The sequence below is a fragment of the Balaenoptera ricei genome, chromosome 1, assembly GCF_028023285.1.
Source record: "Balaenoptera ricei isolate mBalRic1 chromosome 1, mBalRic1.hap2, whole genome shotgun sequence".
NCBI classification, from domain to species: Eukaryota; Metazoa; Chordata; class Mammalia; order Artiodactyla; family Balaenopteridae; genus Balaenoptera; species Balaenoptera ricei.
Window position 1 is genome coordinate 100,176,841 of NC_082639.1, and position 19,829 is coordinate 100,196,669.

General features: G+C 37.0%; 1 protein-coding gene across 6 annotated transcripts in view; it reads left to right on the plus strand.

Moving 5' to 3' along the window:
- Window positions 1–19,829, plus strand: part of MAGI3 (membrane associated guanylate kinase, WW and PDZ domain containing 3) — a 255,902-nt gene that overhangs the window by 210,400 nt on the left and 25,673 nt on the right. For all 6 annotated transcript variants that reach the window (XM_059928156.1, XM_059928164.1, XM_059928174.1 and 3 more), the window contains exons 11-15: window positions 680–711; window positions 2,769–2,925; window positions 4,251–4,342; window positions 13,961–14,153; window positions 16,516–16,704. In XM_059928156.1, the coding sequence (XP_059784139.1) occupies window positions 680–711; window positions 2,769–2,925; window positions 4,251–4,342; window positions 13,961–14,153; window positions 16,516–16,704 (663 nt within the window). The remainder of the gene's footprint in view (window positions 1–679; window positions 712–2,768; window positions 2,926–4,250; window positions 4,343–13,960; window positions 14,154–16,515; window positions 16,705–19,829) is intronic.

A 19,829-nucleotide genomic window follows, 5' to 3' on the forward strand; every position in this document is an offset into this window, starting at 1 on the left:
TAAACCCCACAGTGCTCATGTGAGATAAATATAATTTTATTTTCCAAGGTCATCAACTGACTTGAACTGCTCCCAGACATAAATGCAGTTCCAAGGACTAATCACAAAGTCGCGTTTTAATGGGCTTTCTTAAATCCATACCTATGAATGACTAGTATTTTAAAGAATAAAATTTAGCCCTTCACATATATCTCACTGGCTTTTAGTTTTCATTTTGAGGCAAATGAGCAGTTTAACTTCACTGGGACTTTTTTTTATTATTCTCATTTGTTTGAACTATTTTTGTTTCTTCTCTGTGTGGTATGGTAGAATGTGCTCAGATCTCTTCATGAGGGCTGGAGAATTATCCAGAGTTCCAACAAATATGAGAGTCCAGGGTTTGGTGTCAAACAGGTTGGATGTCAATTTCCTGCCTAGTTGCTGGTTGGTTCCGCAGTACAGGAAAGTAATGTTAATCTATTTGAGTCTTTGTTTACTTTATCTATAAAATGGCAGTAACGTTTATGCCTTAGGATTGTCATAAAAAATGAAATACGTGTATAATGCCTGGCACGTAGAACATATTGGACATAATTTACTAGCCTACTAAAAGTCAAAGCTAGTTTTGTCATAAACATTGCAGTATTTGTGATCTGGGAATGCTTCCTCTGTTTTTAAAATGTGGCTCATTTTTTTTAAGGTCCTCCTTCACCAACTAAAACTGCCAAAATGGTGAGTATACAGTGGTCCTCAAATGCTTCTTCTGAACACACGGAGAGAGATGCTGCGTTCTCCTCCATGAGGGCAGCTCATGGGGGTGGCGTTTACAGACAGGCAGGAGCCAAGAGGCAGACTGCCCTGGGCTTGTATCAGAAGCTCAGAGGGAAGCGTGTGAGTTAGAAAAGCTGCCCATAGAGGAGATGTGCTCTGCTGGTTCAGTATTTCTGCTGGAAGAATATTAGAGGCCTGTACTACCAATAGTCCTGTCTTGTAAATAGTAAAATGTGGACACACTGAGGTGCCTACTGATGGGTCCTATTACTTTCTTTGTGTTTCAGAGGAACAAGGGTAAGGAGTAGCTAAATGTTCGAGCAGATGTACTATGGGAAGATGTAGTAGTTTCACATAAATTCACGGGGACTATAATTTACCCACATTTAGATAACCTTCTGACATTTAGCCCTAAACGGGACCTTCTAGAACAATTGTGGCCTCTGTGCTCAATTTGCTTGTTATCAGAGTGAGAGGCTATCAGACTTGGAACAGTTTTCTCTGGCATTCTTCTGAATAACTGACTAGCCTATTTAAAGACATGTGTAGAGAATAAGACCTAAACAAAGGACGCACCAAATACTGGTATGAAAGAAACAGTGCTAGGTACACGTGTAGCTACTTAAATATCCACAATTATATGGACATGGATATAAAGACAATCGTGTATAAAATCCTAATTTGCTCTATTTTGCTTGATTTAGGGTCTGTCATCTTATAGTTGAAAGATCGTCTTCCATAACCATAAACCCTGGGCTGCTAAACAAAAGACCATCAGATACAAAATGGATTAATTCTCCATAGCCCACCAAATAGGATCCTCAGCAAATTTGCCATTTTATGGATCAGGCAGGAAGAAACACTCAGCACTTTTATAGAAAAGTGGACCAGTTAGGTCCAATGTGAACAGAAATTCTTTTTGCCTATTCAGTTAAAATTGCACTGTATTTTTCTCCATTTCTCCATTTCTCTGGTCCCTCTATTACTCATTTTTAACTTCTGTGCTGCCCTATCTATTTCATAATGAATGCCAGTGCAGCCATGGGGACCCTAATGTTTTGTAATTGATGAAAGTCTCAGACGACCTCTCACAGCTCCTGACAGAATCCTAGGACATGTGGGAGAAAGTGGAAGAGACTGCTCTTATCTCCCGGCCATCTGACGGGGTCTGGGTCAGTGAAGGGTCCCTTCTGGCACAACGCTTTATAGCGACTGTCCCCTCCCTCCTACCTGACAAGCTGCTCCTGCATCCTAGTCACATTAATTATCTTATCATAAATGTCTATAATCCCCCTCTTCTAACCGTAATTCAGGATAACAAGCTGTTCTCAAAACCATAACATTTATTTTCTTAGGCTATTCATTGGATTTCATTTTTTAATTTTATTAGAGAAGTCATTTTACTGAGCTATTCTTTTGGGAAAGTTCTATCTGAATAGGAACATTTGAAAATATCCCTTATCTGATTCTCAGGCATGGTGCATTTTTTCGGGATATATTTGGATTGGCCATGCAGGTTTTTACAGTGTCATCTTTATAACCTAAATTAGAGTTAACACTTCCTATTTCATTTTCTTAGAAAGAACATTACCTTAAACATCTTCACTGAGAATTAAACTCAGTGAGTGGGGAGGATGGGGTTTGTCAAGAATTACATGGACGTATTCTCTTAGTCTCCCTCTTGCTTTACTTGGAAGTGCTGCCTTGTGTTGTATCCCTATTTATCTTCTCAAAGTCAATTTGTGTCTTGGTGGTGGAGAAAAGGGCAAAATTGCTTAAACGTAGGACTAATTGATTGATATCATTATAAACTTTTTCTAATTTAACTGAAATATGTTTTAATCAAATACACACAGCTATGATAGTGAATTCCTATAAGACTGCAAATATGCTGTGGCTTTGACTCTGCAGCTTACACAACTGTAATCAGTTGACATACCCAGTTCAGACAGCAGTTTTATGCACTAATCAACCATCTGGCTTTTTGAGATACTAAGTAAGGCCCTTTTCCATTTCAGAAAACAGATAAAAAGGAAAATTCAGGAAGTTTGGAGGCCATAAATGAGCCCATTCCCCAGCCTATGCCTTTTCCACCCAGCATTATCAGGTCAGGATCCCCGAAATTGGATCCTTCTGAGGTCTACATGAAATCTAAGACTTTATATGAAGATAAACGTAAGTAGTTGTGGAATATTTCAGGAAAGCACGCAACAAAATTAATTTGAATTTTCTTAAAAACTCGACTCTTCCATCTTTCAAAACCATGTTGAAGTTATTCCTTCATTCCCATTTTAATATGACTTTGGGCTTCTTTCATTTATATTCAACATTCATTCATTTATTTTCTTCAAAACCATGTATTATTAAGTGCCTTCTGTCTACCCAACATCGTAGTAGGTAATGGGAATACAGAGGTAATAGGTTACATAGGCCCTGCACCCCAAAAGATGATTAAGCCTAAATGGAAAAGACAAAGAGGTAATCAAATACATATACAAATAAGTGCAGATAAGCCCCTAACAGGTTCAGTAATAGAAGGATGGACTGGATGAATTAGGATCCAAAGTAGAAAATGGTCAGTTTTACGGCTGTGGGTAGTAGGAAGTGTCAGATCCTGCCTGCTTCATATAGGAAGTTAAGCTTTAGCCAAGTCTTTAAAGACAATGAGGTAGGCGTTTATGAAACAGATAAAAGGGAAAGAAAGAAGGAATAGCATGTGCACATTGACCTTGTATGGGCTGGGTTCTGCAAGGAGTTCAGTTTAGCTGCGTGTGGTTGGCAAGGGAAACCAGAGGGGGGGCGGCAGGAGCAGCTTGCGGAGGGCGGATTATGCCGTTCTGAGGAAGCTGGAGACAGTGGTATACATGATAGAGAGCCACAGAACGGTTTTAACCATAGGGATGAAATTATTGGACTTGTCTTTCAGAAAGATTTTCCTGGCAGGAATACGAAGGATGATGAATCAGAGGGGTGTGTAATCGGAGGAGGAAACCAAAGGGTAGAGTGGACTCCTTCGAGGAGTCCAGCTGAGAGATGATGAGAAGAGAGTGTGCATAGGGTGGAAATTCATTTTCATACTAATTTACTTACTAATGATAGATCTTTTCTAAAGTAAAATCATAGATTCAAGTAGGTTTAATTTTTTAAATTTATTTTTAGAAATAGATTTAGGTCTACCTCGGAAAAGATGTACACAAGTGGAAACAATATATATAATTGACTTCATACTTATTTAACCTGTTACAGATCTTTGTCTTGATAGTCCCAGGCCATATTTAGGAAGATGAAACATTGATTTGAAAGCATCAAGAATTAATGGAAGTGTAATACTGAGAGCATGGAAGTGGGAGCAAATATTCCTAAGCAGTCTTGATTCAAAGTTTGGGTTAGAGCACAAAACAGAGATTTATGATTGAATTTTATTGTATTATTAATCCTTTTAAAATAAAGTGTGTATTATATATGTATGTTTGTATTTATTATTTTCTGGTTTTCCTTAGCGCCAAACACCAAAGATTTGGATGTTTTCCTTCGGAAACAAGAATCAGGGTTTGGCTTTAGAGTGCTGGGAGGAGATGGACCTGACCAATCTGTAAGTTTAAATACTTTGGAATTTGGCTGTTCCTGTTAAAACTTTTAAGTAGAGATTTGGTAGAATATGGTGTTTTTGTTGTGTTTTCTTTTTTGTTTGGTTTTTTAAAAGATTTTGTTTTCTCTAACAGTTTCATTAATATGAGGAAGAACTGCATTTCTACTGGTGTCATAATACCTCAGTTAACTTGGTGTAGCTGAGGCTAAAACTATAGGTAAAAGCTGAATATGTCAGCTGTAAATTAGAGAGTAATAAATGGTTATACTAGCAAAGCATTTACATCTAAAATTTTATTTATACAGGATTCTCACTCAAACTTAGAGAACAAATATAGTGGGTTTATTTTTGTTTTGCCCTTAGTTTGATAAAAAGTAATGTGCTTCTTAGAATTTAAGAACATATTTAAAGTTTTTTTGTATAATATCAAGAAAGACTACGTTATTATCATGCTTAGAAGTTAGGTGAATAACAATATTCTTTTAAAATGACAGGCTTCTTTCTATTTCTGACTAGAACATTTGATTTATAGAGTATAAATGTGTTCTAATTAGTCATATCAGTTACGGTTAAAATAATCATCAGAGACAAATAAAGTTTAAGGCAGGTTGCCCTACATAGGGCAAATATAAAATACCTTGATTGTTTCTTTTTTTTTGTCTTTCTTTTCTTTTTAATTGAGCTATGATTGACATATAACATTGTATTAGTTTCAGATGTACAACATAACGATTCGATGTTTGTATACACCACAAAATGATCATCACAATAAGTCTAGTTACCATCCGTCACCAAAGTTGTAAATTTTTTTCCTGTGATAAGAACTTCTAAGATTTTTCCCTTGGCAACTTTCAAATATGCACTACAGTATTACTGACTGTAGTCCCCATGCTGTACATTACACCCCCATGACTCGTTTATTTTATAACCGGAAGTTTGTGCCTACCTCCCCCCAACCCCCTTTCCACTGTCAACCGCCATTCTGTTCTAGGAGTTTTGTTTTGTTCTGTTTTGTTTGTTTGTTTATTTTGTTCTTTGTATTTCACATATAAGTGAGAATACACAGCATTTGTCTTTCTCTGTCTGACTTATTTCACTTAGCATAATGCCCTCCAGGTCCATCCGTGTTGTCACAATTACCAAGATTTCGTTCTTTTTAATGTAGTTTAATCTTCGCATCTGGTGATTTTGTCAATTTTCTTCTTGTAATTGATTTCTAGTTTTATACCATTGTGATTGGAAAAGATGCTTGACATAATTTCAATCTTCTTAAATTTATTGAGACTTGTTTTGTGGCTTAACATGTGATCTGGCTGAGTAGTAGTTGTGTGTGTGTGTGTGTGTGTGTGTGTGTGTGTATAAAGAAGACATCATATGTATATATATATTTTTTTCCTAATTGCTATGGCTAGGACTTCCAATACTATGTTGAATAAAAGTGGCAAGAGTGGGCATCCTTGTCTTGTTCCTGATTTTAGAGGGAAAGCTTTCAGCTTTCACCATTGAGTATGGTGTTAGCTGTGGGCTTGTCATATATGGCCTTTATTATGTTGAGGAGTGTTCCCTCTACACACTTTGTTGAGAGTTGTTATAAATGGACACTGAATTTTGTCAAATGCTTTTTCTGTACCTGTTGAGATGATCATATGATTTTTATCCTTCATTTTGTTAATTTGGTGTATCACATTGATTGATTTGTGGATGTTGAACCATTCTTGCATCCCTGGAATAAATTCCACTTGATCATGGTGTATGATCCTTTTAATGTACTTTTTAATTCGATTTGCTAATGTTTTATTGAGGATTTTTGCATCTGTGTTCATCAGTGATATTGGCCTGTAATTTTCTCTTTTGGGGTGTCCTTGTCTATTTTTGGTATCAGGGTAATGTTGGCCTCATAGAATGAGTTTGGAAGTGTTCCCTCCTGTTCAATTTTTTGGAAGAGTTTGAGAAGGATAGGTATTAAATCTTCTTTAAATGTTTGGTAGAATTCACCAGTGAAGCCGTCAGGTCCTGGACTTTTGTTTGCTGGGAGGTTTTTAATTACTGATTCAATCTCCTTACTAGTAATTGGTCTGTTCAGATCTTCTACTTTTTCATGATTTACTCTTGAAAGATTGCATGTTTCTAGGAATTTATCCATTTTTTCTAGGTTGTCCAGTTTTTTGGCATATAATTGTTCATAGTAGTTTCTTATGATCCTTTGTATTTCTGGTGGCATCAAGGGTAACTTCTCTTTATTTCTGATTTTACTTTTGAGCCCTCTTTTTTTCTTGGTGAATCTAGCTAAAGGTTTGTCAATTTTATTTATCTTTTCAAAGAGCCTGCTCTTAGTTTCACTTTTCTATTGTCTTTTTAGTCTCTATCTCACTTATGTCTACTCTGATCTTTGTTATTTCCTTCCTTCTACTAACTTCGGGCTTCTTTTGTTCTTTTTCTAGTTCCTTTAGGTGTAAAGCTAATTGTTTGAGATTTTTCTTGTTTTGAGGTAGGCCTGTATTGCTATGAACTTCCCTCTTAGAACTACTTTTGCTGCATCCCAGAGATTTTGGTAAGTTGTATATCCATTTTCATTTGTCTCAAGGTATTTTTTTATTTCTCTCTTGATTTCTTCATTGATTCATTGGTTGTTCAGTAGCATGTAGTTTAATCTTCACATTTTGTGATTTTTCCCAATTTTCTTATAATTGATTTCTACTTTTATACCCTTGTGGTTGGAAAAGATGCTCGTTATAATTTCAGTCTTCTTAAATTTATTGAGACTTGTTTTGTGGCTTAACATGTGATCTGTCCTGAAGAGTGTTCCACTTGAGAAGAATGTGTAATATGCTACTTTTGGATAGAATGTTCTATATATATCTGTTAAGATTATCCGTTCTAATGTGTCATTTAAGACCCATGTTTCCTGATTGATCTTATGTCTGCATGATGTAGTCATTAATGTAAGTGGAGTATTAAAATTCCTTACTATTACTGTATTACTGTCAGTTTCTCCCCTCAGGTCTGTTAATATTTGCTTTATATATTTAGGTGCTCCTATGTTGGGTGCATAAACATTTACAAATGTTATATCTTCTTGTTGGATTGACTCCTTTATCATTATGTAATGCCCTTTGTGTCTTTCATTGCAGTCTTTGTTTTGAAGTCTATTTTGTCTGATGTAGGTATAGCTACCTCAGCTTTCTTTTGGTTTCTTTTTGCACAGAACATCTTTATCCATTCCTCTGCTTTCAGTCTTTGTGTCTCCTTACATCTGAAGTGAGTGTCTTATAGGCAGCATATAGATGCATCTTGTTTGTTTATACATTCAGCCACTCTAAGTATTTTGATTGGAGAATTTAGTCATTTACACTTAAAGTAATTATTGAGAGGTATGTACATGTCATTTTGTTAATTGCTTTCTGGCTGTTTTGTAGTTCCTCTCTGTTCCTTTCTTCTTCTCTTGCTTTCTATGTTATGCTCATTTTCTATTTTTGTTATCTTTTGTGTGTCTGCTATTGGTTTTTGTTTGTGGTTACCATGAGGCTCACATATAACAGCTTATATATATATCAGTCTATTTTAAGTTGATAGCAAGTTAAGTTTGAATGCATTGTAAAACTCTACATTTTTACTCCCCCCATCACATTTTACGTTGTTTTTTTTTTTTTTTAATTTTTATTTATTTATTTATTTATTTATTTATTTTTAATTTATGGCTATGTTGGGTCTTCGTTTCTGTGCGAGGGCCCTCTCCAGTTGTGGCAAGTGGGAGCCACTCTTCATCGCTGTGCGCGGGCCTCTCACTATCGCGGCCTCTCTTGTTGCGGAGCACAGGCTCCAGACACGCAGGCTCAGTAATTGTGGCTCACGGGCCCAGCCGCTCCGCGGCATGTGGGATCTTCCCAGACCAGGGCTCGAACCCGTGTCCCCTGCATTAGCAGGCAGACTCTCAACCACTGCGCCACCAGGGAAGCCCCAACATTTTACGTTTTTGATGTCACGTTTCACATCTTTTTATTTTGTGTATCCCTTTACTGATTATTCTAGTTATAGTTATTTTTACTACTTTTGTCTTTTAACCTTCATACTAGCTTTGTAAGTGATTATATTTACCTTACCCATGAGATTTACACTTTCATATGTTTTCTTGTTGCTAATTAATGCCCTTTCTTTTCAGCTAAAGTAGTCCCTTTCACATTTCTCATAAGGTCAGTTTAGTGGTGATGAACTCCTTTGATGGTTTCTTGTCTGGAAAACTCCATCTGTCCTTCAATTCTGAATGATAATTTTGCTGAGTAGAGTATTCTTGGTTGGAAGTTTTTTCCTTTCAGCACTTTGAATATATCATGCCACTCCCTTCTGGCCTGCAAAGTTTCTGCTGAAAAGTCTGCTCATAGTCTTTTGGGGGCTCCTTTGTATGTAACAAGTTGTTTTCCTCTTGCTGCTTTTAAGATTCACTCTTTAACTTTTGACATTTTAATTATAATGTATCTCTGTGTGGATCCTTTTGGGTTTGTCTTTTTGGGAACTCTCTGGGCTTTCTGAATCTGGATGTCTGTCTCTTTCCCCAGGTTAGGGAAGTTTTCACAGCCATTATTTCTTCAGGTAAGTTTTCTGCTCCTTTCTCTCTCTCTTCTCCTTCTGGCACCCCTATAATGCAAATGTTTTTCTGCTTGAAGTCATTCCAAGGTACCTTGGGCTATCTTCACTTTTTTTCATCTCTTTTTTTTCTTTTTGCTGCTCTTGTTGGGTGAATTCCACGGCCCTGTCTTCTTGATCACTGATTCTTTCTTCCATTTTATCCAGTCTGCTGTTGAATCCCCCTAGTGTAATTTTCGGTTCAGTTATTGTATTCTTCAGCTCCATGACTTCTGTGTAGTACTTTTTTATATTTTCTGACTCTTTATTGAAGTTCTCACTGTGTTTATGCATTCTTCTCCCACATTCAGTAAGCATCTCTATGACCATTACTTTGAACTCTTTATCAGGTAAATTACTTATCTCCATTTCATTAAGGTTTTTTTCCTTAGGTTTTATTTTGTTCTTTCATTTGGAATATATTTATCTGTTTCCTCATTTTGCTTAACTCTCTATTTTTGTTTCTGTGTATTAGGTGAAGCAGCTACCTCTCCCAGTCTTGAAGGAGTGACCTTGTTTAGGAGATGACCTTATCTTTCAACTTTGCCCTAGCTCTTGGTTGTCTCTCCAACCTTTGTGATTGTCTAAGCAGCCTGATTTATTCTCAATAAGTCCCAGTCACTGAGGGTGTGCCAAGACCTCTCAGTGTTCCAAAGGGAGGGACTTCAGTCAGCATCTAGCTTCAGGCTGATTGGAAGCCATACCCTCAGGCAGCAGCTTTTAAAGTATGTCAACATATACAGTCCTGTGGGACTGCAGTTGTAAACTCTGCTGGCCTCCAGACCAGGAGATTTGGAGGTATCACCTGGGTGACAGTTGCAAAAATCAGGACTTCAAACAAGTTTATAAGCTCATTTCTGGGAGGTACCAGAGAACCGTAGGGAAGCCAGGGAAGAGTGCAAAGATGGCATCTCTGGTCTATGTTCCCTGAAAGCACCTCTGTAGCCTCTAGATGTGTGGCAAAGCTGAACCCTGCCCCTCAAGCTAGGACAAGTAAATAGGCCTTTTTCACAGAAAGACTGGGGTGGGGGGGTGGTGTTTCAGTCTGCAGTCTGTGTAGTGCCATGGGGGTGGGAGCTTGTCAAGAACTGTCTCTCTTATTGTTACAGTCTCATGGGACTCAAGATTGCAGGCTGCCCTGGCCACCAGCGCCAGGCAGTCAAGGAATGACCCCTGTGTGGACTACATGTGCCCACCAGCTTTAGCTAAGCAGCAAGAAAGTGCAGGGCCAGTGCATACCCACTAGCTTTAGCGGGGCAGTAGGAGAGTGTAGGGCCAGGGTGCATCCACTGGCACAGCAGAGTAGAAGGAGAGCACAAAAATTGGCACCTGCTAGCACCTCTGTCCCTGGAGAGAGTCCCAGTAGAGCCCCAGCCCTTCAGCAGATGCTTTAAGAGTAGCAAATGAATCTCCTTCACATACAGTCTAGGCAGTTTTCAAACTGCTGCTTTGGTGCTGGTCCCCGGGGTGAGTGAGTCTGTGTGTAAACCCTTTAAGAAAAGTATCTCAGTTCCCTATAGCCCTTTGGGTCCCCTGGATGTGAGCCCCTTTGGTTTTCCAAGCCAGACATTTTGGAGGTCCATCTCTCCATTGCAGATGCAAAGGTTAAGTTGCATGATGTGAGGCACGAACCCCTCACTCCTTAGGGAGAAGCTCCAGATTTGTGAGATGCTTCTGGTTATGGGTCACTGTGCTGGGGGGTAGGGTTTGGCAGACCGTGTCTCCGCCTTTCCTACCCATCTCAGTGTGGCCCTTTTACCATTTCTTGTAAAGGAATTGTTCAGCTAATTTTCAAATCTTTTTCAGAGGGAATTGTTCTGTATGTAGCTGTAGATTCCATGTGTCCATGGGAGGAGGTGAGTTCAGGATCTTCTTACAACACCATGTTGGACCGTACCTCCTCCAAACTAGTTATATTCCTCTTGACTGTTTCTGATAGTAGATGTAGTTTTGTAGATGTAGTTTGTCGCTTCCTATTTTGTTGATACTCATAGTGTTTGTTCACTTAGGTGTTTTAAGAATTTTTCTCAAACAACTTGGGAGAAACCTTTCTCTTCTCTTCTCTCTTTTTTAATTGAAGTATAGTTGATGTACAATATTATATGTTACAGGTGTACAGTATAGTGTTTCACAATTTTTAAAGGTCATACTCCACTTATAATTATTATAAGATATTGACTATATTCCATTTTGTACAATATATCCTCGTATCTTACTTCATACATAATAGTTTGTACTCCTTAATCCCTTATGCCCATATTGCCCCTCCCCCTTTCCCTCTCCCCACCAGTAGCCACTAGTTTGTTTCCTATATCTATGAGTCTGCTTCTTTTTTGTTATATTCACCAGTTTTTTTGTATTTTTCCACATATAAGTGATATCACTTATATTCCACATGTAAGTGATATATTCCATGTATAAGTGACATCATACAGTATTTGTCTTTGTCTGACTTGTTTCACTTAGCATAATGCCCTCCAAGTCCATCCATGTTGTTTCAAATGGCAAAATTTCATTCTTTTTTATGGCCTAGTAGTATTCCATTGTACATATATGTATGTGTATATAGGTGTGTATATAGATATAGATCACATCTTCTTTATCCATTCATCTGTTGATGGACACTTAGGTTGCTTCCATATCTTGGCAATTGTAAATAATGCTGTTATGAATGTTGGAGTACATGTATCTTTTCAAGTTAGTGTTTTCATTTCTTTTAGATATATACCCAGGAATGGAATTGCTGGGTCATAGGGTAGTGCTATTTTTGTTTTTTGAGAAACCTGCATACTGTTTTTGACAGTGGCTGCACCAATTTGTATTCCCACTAACATTGTGAAAGATTTCCCTTTCCTCCACATCCTTGCCAACATTTGTTATTTGTAGACTTTTTGCTGATAACCATTCTGACAGGTGTGAGTTGATACCTCATTGTGGTTTTGACTTGCCTGATGATTAGCGATGTTGAGCATCTTTTCATGTGCCTGTGGGCCATCTGCAATTCCTCTTTGGAAAAATGTCTGTTCAGGTCTTCTGCCCATTTTTTAATCAGGTTGTGTTTTTTTTTGATATTAAGCTGTATGAGCTGTATGTATATTTTGGATATTAAACCCTCACTGGTCTCATCATTTGCAAATATTTTCTCCCAGTTCGTAGGTTGTCTTTTTGTTTTGTTTATGGTTTTCTTTGCTGTAAAAAAGCTTTTAAGTTTAATTACATCCGATTTATTTTTGTCTTTATTTCCATAACTCTGGAAGATGGATCCAAAAAAATATTGCTGCAATTCATGTCAAAGAATGTTTTACCTATGTTTTCCTCCAGCAGTTTTAGAGTATCCCATCTTACACTTAGATCTTTAATTGATTTTGAGTTTATTTTTGTATATGGTATTAGAGAGTGTTCTAATTTCATTCTTTTGCATGTAACTGTCCAGTTTTCCCAGCACCACTTATTGAAGAGACTGTCTTTTCTCCATTGTATATTCTTGCCTCCTTTGTCATAGATTAATTGACCATAAGTGTGTGGGTTTATTTCTGGGCTCTCTATTCTTCTGTTCCATTGATCTATGTGTCTGTTTTTGGGCCAGTACCATACTGTTTTGATTAGTGTAGCTTTGTAGTATAGTCTGAAGTCAGGGAATGTGATTCCTCCAGATCTGTTCTTCTTTCTCAAGATTGTTTTGGCTATTTGGGATCTTTTGTGTTTCCATACAAATTAAAAAAAAATTTTGTTCTAGTTCTGTGAAAAATGCCCTTTGTATTTTGATAGGGATTGCATTGAATCTGTAGATTGCTTTGGGTAGTATGGTCATTTTAACAATATTAATTCTTCCAGCCCAATAACACAGTATATCTTTCCGTCTGTTTGTGTCATCTCCAATTTCTTTCATCAGTGACTTATAGTCTTCCAAGTACAGGTCTTTTACCTCCTTAGTAGGTTTATTCCTAGGTATTTTGTTCTTTTTGATGCAATGGTAAATAGGATTGTTTCCTTAATTTCCCTTTCTGACAGTTCATTATTAGTGTATAGAAATGCAACAGATTTCTGTATATTAATTTTGTATCCTGCAGCCTTACCGAATTCATTGATGAACTCTAGTAGTTTTCTGGTGGCAGGAATTTCTACATATATGTAGGATTTTCTACATATACTATCATGTCATCTGCAAACAGTGACAGTTTTACTTCTATCCAATTTGGATTCCTTTTATTTCTTTTTCTTGTCTGATTGCTGTAGCTAGGACTTCCAATACTATGTAGAATAAAAGTGACAAGACAAGATAAGGAGCATCCTTATCTTGCTCCTGATCTTAGAGGAAATGCTTTCACTTTATCTTCTCTTAAATGTAGGGTTCTAGCAGCTCTGAAACTAGCCCAAACATTTAGGATTACCTAATTATAGGATTCTGATTGCTGGCAAACAGAATGAATTAGATCTGTTCACCTAGATGCAAGTGAATCTTAGGTCACTCTGTTCCCTTAAAATATTTACTGCTTTATAATTTAGAAACAAGACATATTTCTCTTTTGCCTGTACTAAACTTGTACTAATAGCCTTATGTAATGGGAGTATTGTAAGAATTATTCCAGTTGCTATGAACAGCGTACAAAAAAAATCTTTCCTGATGACATTCAGTGGACTTTACTAGTAGCTACTCCACAGAATTGCGTTTTCTGAGTTTAAGGTTTTTGTTTTGTTATAGTAATGGAAGTGATAGTAGTAGTTTTTAAGTTATTGAAATACTTTGTATTTTCTGTCTTCCTTGTCCCTAACCCAGAAAATCCAGAAGAGATTATGTGGTGTGGTCGTTTGAAGTGCCATTTTGGAGAATGGTCAATTTCTAAGATTTCACCTTTCTAAAATATGACAGTTTTCATGTTGAACTGCAAAAATCTGTTGGTTTGCACAATTCTGAGTCAGGAAGTACTTAACTTGGTAGTTAAGGATCTCAGTACATCTTAGTAGACTGTATAGACCAACCTACACCTTATATCTTATCAGATATACATTGGGGCCATCATTCCTCTGGGCGCAGCTGAGAAAGATGGTCGTCTCCGTGCAGCTGATGAGCTGATGTGCATTGATGGAATTCCTGTTAAAGGGAAATCACACAAACAAGTGCTAGACCTAATGACAACTGCTGCTCGAAATGGCCATGTGTTATTAACTGTCAGAAGAAAGATCTTCTACGGTGGTATGTGAACCTGTTCCTTCTCTGATAAGTTAAAAAAGAAACAAAGAGACTTAGTCCACATTTTGGGGGCGTTTTTTGGGTTTTTTTTTTTTGCAGGTTATTTTATTATGTTTAATAGTGTATGAGATAACTCATTTGGTGTGATCCAAGACCTCATTGTGGAAGGCCATGTAAGGTCAAAAGGATTCAGAAATAATACTACTACTATCAAAAAAGAGAAATAAATTTTGGGCCTCTATATTAAGATTATATTAATATATATTGATGAATTTGCCAATGTGGCATTGTAGATCGGAGTATCAGCTTCAATCTGTTTTCTGAAAAACAAAGTTATTTAGTCATACCAAGATATCCCATTAGCTGAATATCAAAAGATTTCGGATCCTGATGATCCTAAATATTCAAAGAGGACAGAATGTTTCTACTTGACAAGTTTTAGTATAATATAATTTAACATTTGAGTGCTTACCACGTCCCAGACATATTCTTTTACCTACTCTTTACAACACTATGATGTAAACACTATCATTATTCTAGTTACTCACAGAAAGGTTGGGAAACACATAGGTGGTAGGTAGTAGGACCAGGATTAAAACAGGTAGTTTAATTACAGAGCCTGGGGTCTAAACCATTACACTAGGGTATGAAAATCTCATGTATTTTCTCTTCAATAGTTTTGTGACTATTAAGTAGAAATTTTTAAAAGTGAATTCTTGCCACTTAAAAATTTTTAAAAGACAACCCTGTGGCACCACAAGAATGTAAACCTCATGTAGTTTGGGAGTTTCATCCATTTAGTTATGTGCTGTGTCCCCAGTACTTAGAAGAATGCCTGCCTGGCACAGAGTGGACATAAAAAAATGTTTGTCGACTTGATGAATAGTTGCATTACTCTTAAAAATGAGGCACCGTGTTTGTGATTGCAGCGTCCAAAGTAAAGGCCCAGGGACTTCCCTCGTGGTCCAGTGGTTAAGACTCCCTGCTCCCAATGCAGGGGCCCGGGTTCGATCCCTGGTCAGGGAATTAGATCCTGCTTGCTGCAACTAAGAGCCTGCATTGCTGAAACTAAAGATCCCTCATGCCACAACTAAAAGATCCCGCACGCAGCAATGAAGATCCCGCGTGCTGCAACTAAGACCCGGCACAGCCAAATAAATAAATAAATAAATAACAACAAAGTAAAGGCCCACCTCCCTTCCTAAATATCAGGTATTCCGTGATGCATACAGATTTTAATGCAGTGTTGCCTCCATTTGGTTGTGCTGAAGTCAGAACATAACTACACAGAGTAAAAAATGTGATGCTATACAACTAGAGGTTGGCTCCCTCCTGGAAAGCATCATGAAGAAGTTTCATAGTAGTTTGATATTACTGGAAGCATTTTAGCTAATTCATTCTAACCATGCATTATATCAAAAAGAACCTTTATTTTTTATTAACGATTGGATGTTGGTGACACTTTGTCGAGGTGCAAAAACGTATTCTCAGAATCACATAGATTTTGACCCAAAGAGACCTTGTAAATGCATATTCATCGATAGCAGTGTGTTGGTGGTGGTTGTTTATGATGTTTTGTATCAAATTATGGCACAAAATTTGCTCTTTTTTTGAAATCAGTTAGGACTAACTTGTGTCATTCTTTCTCACATTCTGATGTTATCTTGAATAGGAGAAAAAGGTGTAGGTTAACTGCCCATTTGCTAGGAATTCCATATGACCTAATCTATGCCTAGGAGAGTTTGCCGTTCATGTGGACAGCTTGTTGTATGTCTGAGAACTGCTGATGGTTAACTCATCTGGTATCACCCATCAGGAACCTGCAGTTGTAAAACACATTGTAAAAGATAAATTCTGTGTAGATGGCAAACTGTTCTCAACCTGTAATGGGCAGCACCTCTATCCTGATGCAGTGACCTCTCAGACATCATGAGTGTCAGTCACTGCACTAAATTATATTTAAAGTTGATTTTAAAAGGAAGTTTACTATGTTGTTATTCATTATCAGCTTTTTAAAAAATTACTGGTCCAGGTTAAAAACCTTTCTGGAATTAAAATAATTTCAAGAAGAATATTTTTACTATCAAATTTCACAGAAGCTTTGAAAAACTTCCTTTAAAGTGAGGTAACAGTTTGCATTTTTCCAACTATGTACTTAAAGAGCATTTAAGAAGTCAGCTGGACTGCTGCCGCCTACATCTGCACTCAGATTAGGTCCAGAGCTCACGTGGGTGGAGGTGCTGCTTTTCTATTCTTTATGTTATTAGAAACTAAATTTTCTTGTGAAAGGCTTAGCACAAAAACACTTTAGTTATCAAAAGTTATGATATTCCAGAAATATCAAAATTGATCATGTTTATTATAGAGAAACAACCTGAGGATGACAGCTCTCAAGCCTTCCTTTCAACACAGAATGGCTCTCCCCGCCTGAACCGAGCAGAGGTCCCAGCCAAGCCTGCTCCCCAGGAGGCCTATGATGTTGTCTTGCAACGAAAAGAAAATGAAGGATTTGGCTTTGTCATTCTCACTTCCAAAAGCAAGCCACCTCCAGGAGGTAAGGGCTCCTATGTCCTGTTATCCCTCCCTATAATTCCAGTTTTCTGAGTTGCCTGCTGGGGTTTATGAAACTAGTTAGGAATCATGTGTTGATATAAGTTGCCTCAGAGAGTTATCTTTTTTTAAAATGCTGAATATTTTCTTTATTTTCAAAATTAGGTAATCTGGGGACTTCCCTGGTGGTCCAGTGGTTAAGATTTCACCTTCTTATGCAGGGGGTGTGGGTTCAATCCCTGGTCGGGGAGCTAAGATCCCACATGCCTCACAGCCGAAAAGTCAAAACATAAAACACAAAAAACTCAATAAAGACTTTAAAAATGGTCCACATCAAGAAAAAAAAAAAGTTAAAAAAAAAATAAGGAAATTGACTGTATTAGAGAAAAAAATTAGGTAATCCGAATCAAACCTTCCAGGCTTCAGGTTTATCTATCTCTCTCAGATTCCATAAAATAAGTCTTATTAGTAGCTTGGTTTGCATCAAGATTATATTGTGGCAGTATATCAGGGATGTGACCTAATTGATTTAGTGAAAGGACAATGCTGAATTTTTAAAATTATGGGGGCATAGATGTTTTTTTCAAATTAGGGGAAATCGTGTATGCAGAAATGAATTAAATGCTAGAAACAGTTGAGAAGAAGTAAAACAGATTACCAGAAAAATCTTGACCCAAATATGTCTTAAATAGTCCTTTCATGTTATTTAATAATAGTTGCCATATTCCAGCTATAAAGCGACCTTCTTGAATGATAAGAGGCATTCTTACCTTATATGCTTCATTGAAAGGTAAAAATTTTGTCAGAACCTTGAAAAATTAAATATCCTGAACCCAGCTTAACAGAATATTGTCATCTGAGAAGGATGAGTATGTGTATTAATTCCCTCAACAAAGGAGGAATTACCTCTAGTATGTTCAGGGCTGTTATGATTCAGCAAATTAAATATTTGTCGTGTCTTTATGTTTCTAAGAAATAATCATCTTTAAATATAATTGTAAAATCCAAATGAATATAAGATGAGAACCAGCAAATTAATATTTATGTATTATGCTTGTCTGGTAGCTTTATTTTTCCAAGTCAAGTGATAAAAATCTTCAACCACATGAAAATGGCATTCTTGCCTTTGCCAGTGGATTTGATTATATCTTGGGTAGTGAGATCCTTTTAGACTAGATGGTCACTAAAACCTTAGTAAAAAAAGAAAACACTTTCAGTAAAGTGTTGTGAGCCAAACCAATTTGCAAAAATCTTGCTAGAATTAATGCAGTTGTGTAGAGGAAGAAGATTCCGTGACATGGATGAGTTATTACTGTAGTATCAGGTCACTGCTCACTGATACTAGTTTCCATTTTCCAAAAGCCGTTGCTATGGTAACGCTTGGAACTGGAACTGTCACTAATGCTTTGAGGATGATTATGTGGCCTGTGTCAGAAAAATAAAAGGAAGCAGCATTTAGGTAGATTTTATTTTGTATCATTGGTTATTTGTTTTTCAAAATACTGATTTCCATTTTAGATAATCATATTCTCATTCTAATACCATGCAATAATCCCAGGCATTCAGATTAACAAAAATAGTGAAAGATTATTACTCAGCATGGTAGATGCTAACCGCTTTTCATATTGAGGATACTCCTTTTCTAGCACTACAGAAATTAGGGGACAGTCTAGTGTTCACCATAAAACTAGGAGATATAGAGGAATTCAGTAAAATAAATTATGTTAACTTAAATATGTTTAACATATTTTTTTACTTGTTTGTTTAAAATTTATATTATTATATAATCTTCAATACATTATATATTAAATATTTCATTTGTGTGTATTTATTTGTTTATATTTAAAATTTTTAAATCTTTTTGTATGTATTTGTTTAAATTCCTTCTTACTATTTTGATGGTTTTACATACCATAGATGCTAGGTCTCTGTATTATACAGTGTCATTAAGTGCTGGGCTTTGTAATCAGACAAACTTGGATCCTAGACCTGCTTATGTCTTTTAATAGCTGTCTGATCTTGGGCACATTACTTAGCCTCCAAGAGCTCCAGCTTCCGCTGTGAAATGAGGATGATGATAACACTTCCTGTCTCGTGTGTTTGTGAGGATTAAAGGAGATACCGCGTGTGAAGCCCTTTGCCTGGACCTTCAATAAATGCTAGCTGCTGCTGCTTGTTGTAGTTTCTGCTACCATTGTCATCATCATTATTTATAAAATTGTCACTGCCTCTTGACCTTTTTTTTTTTAAAGAAACATTAAAAAGTTTATCAATATTTGAGTAATGAGATGGGAAAGAAAGCCCAATTAAAATGTAAGATTGAGGCAGCAGCTAATGGTGGCAGAAATGAGTGTTTGCAGCTCATTAATTATCAGCCTGAATGGTAAATTAGGCTTAGGTTGTCAACGAATTTTATATAAAGTACTTGAGATTTTCAGTCATGGAGCAAAACCAGAATTCGTAATTTCACTGAAGTGCTAGTTAATAATCTCACAAAATTCTGAGACCTGCAAGCATTCTTCTTGAAACTCCGTTTATCTCTTATAGCTAGAAGGATCCTGGGGTAAGCTTGCATGTGGAGCTTTCTCTCACAGAGACTGAGCAGTTGCTGCAAACTGCATAACAATGAAAGTTTGGTTTAGAAAAGAGTTAGCACAGGTGAAAAGGTCAGAAACCTGTCTGTCAGAATAGATCATTCTTTACGGATCTTGTCTTGGTATAGATTGGTATTCTGCACAGTGTAGATTGTTGGGGGTTTTTTCCCTTCTGCCGAAATGTATTTACTGCTGACATTTGTCACAAGACGAGTTCCCAGCAGCACCTCTAATACCAGTTATAAAATACTGAGATTCTCTACCGTTGACTTTTTCAAAGATCAGGGATCCGGGCCCAGCATCCTTCTTGCCCTGGACCCAGTTCGCGTCAGAGCTACATGAATGGAGTACTTAGAAAAGACCTCTATTGAAGATGAAAAGGACTTGGCTAGTTTTTGCATTGCCAGTACTTCAGAGGTTTTAGTGTTTCTGTTATCATCTACTTTTCAGTTCTGGTTGCAAAGGATTTCTTTGAGAAGGGGGCATTTCCAGTTACTGTCCTTTCTTTTCCTGAAAAGAAATGTTTTAAGAGCAC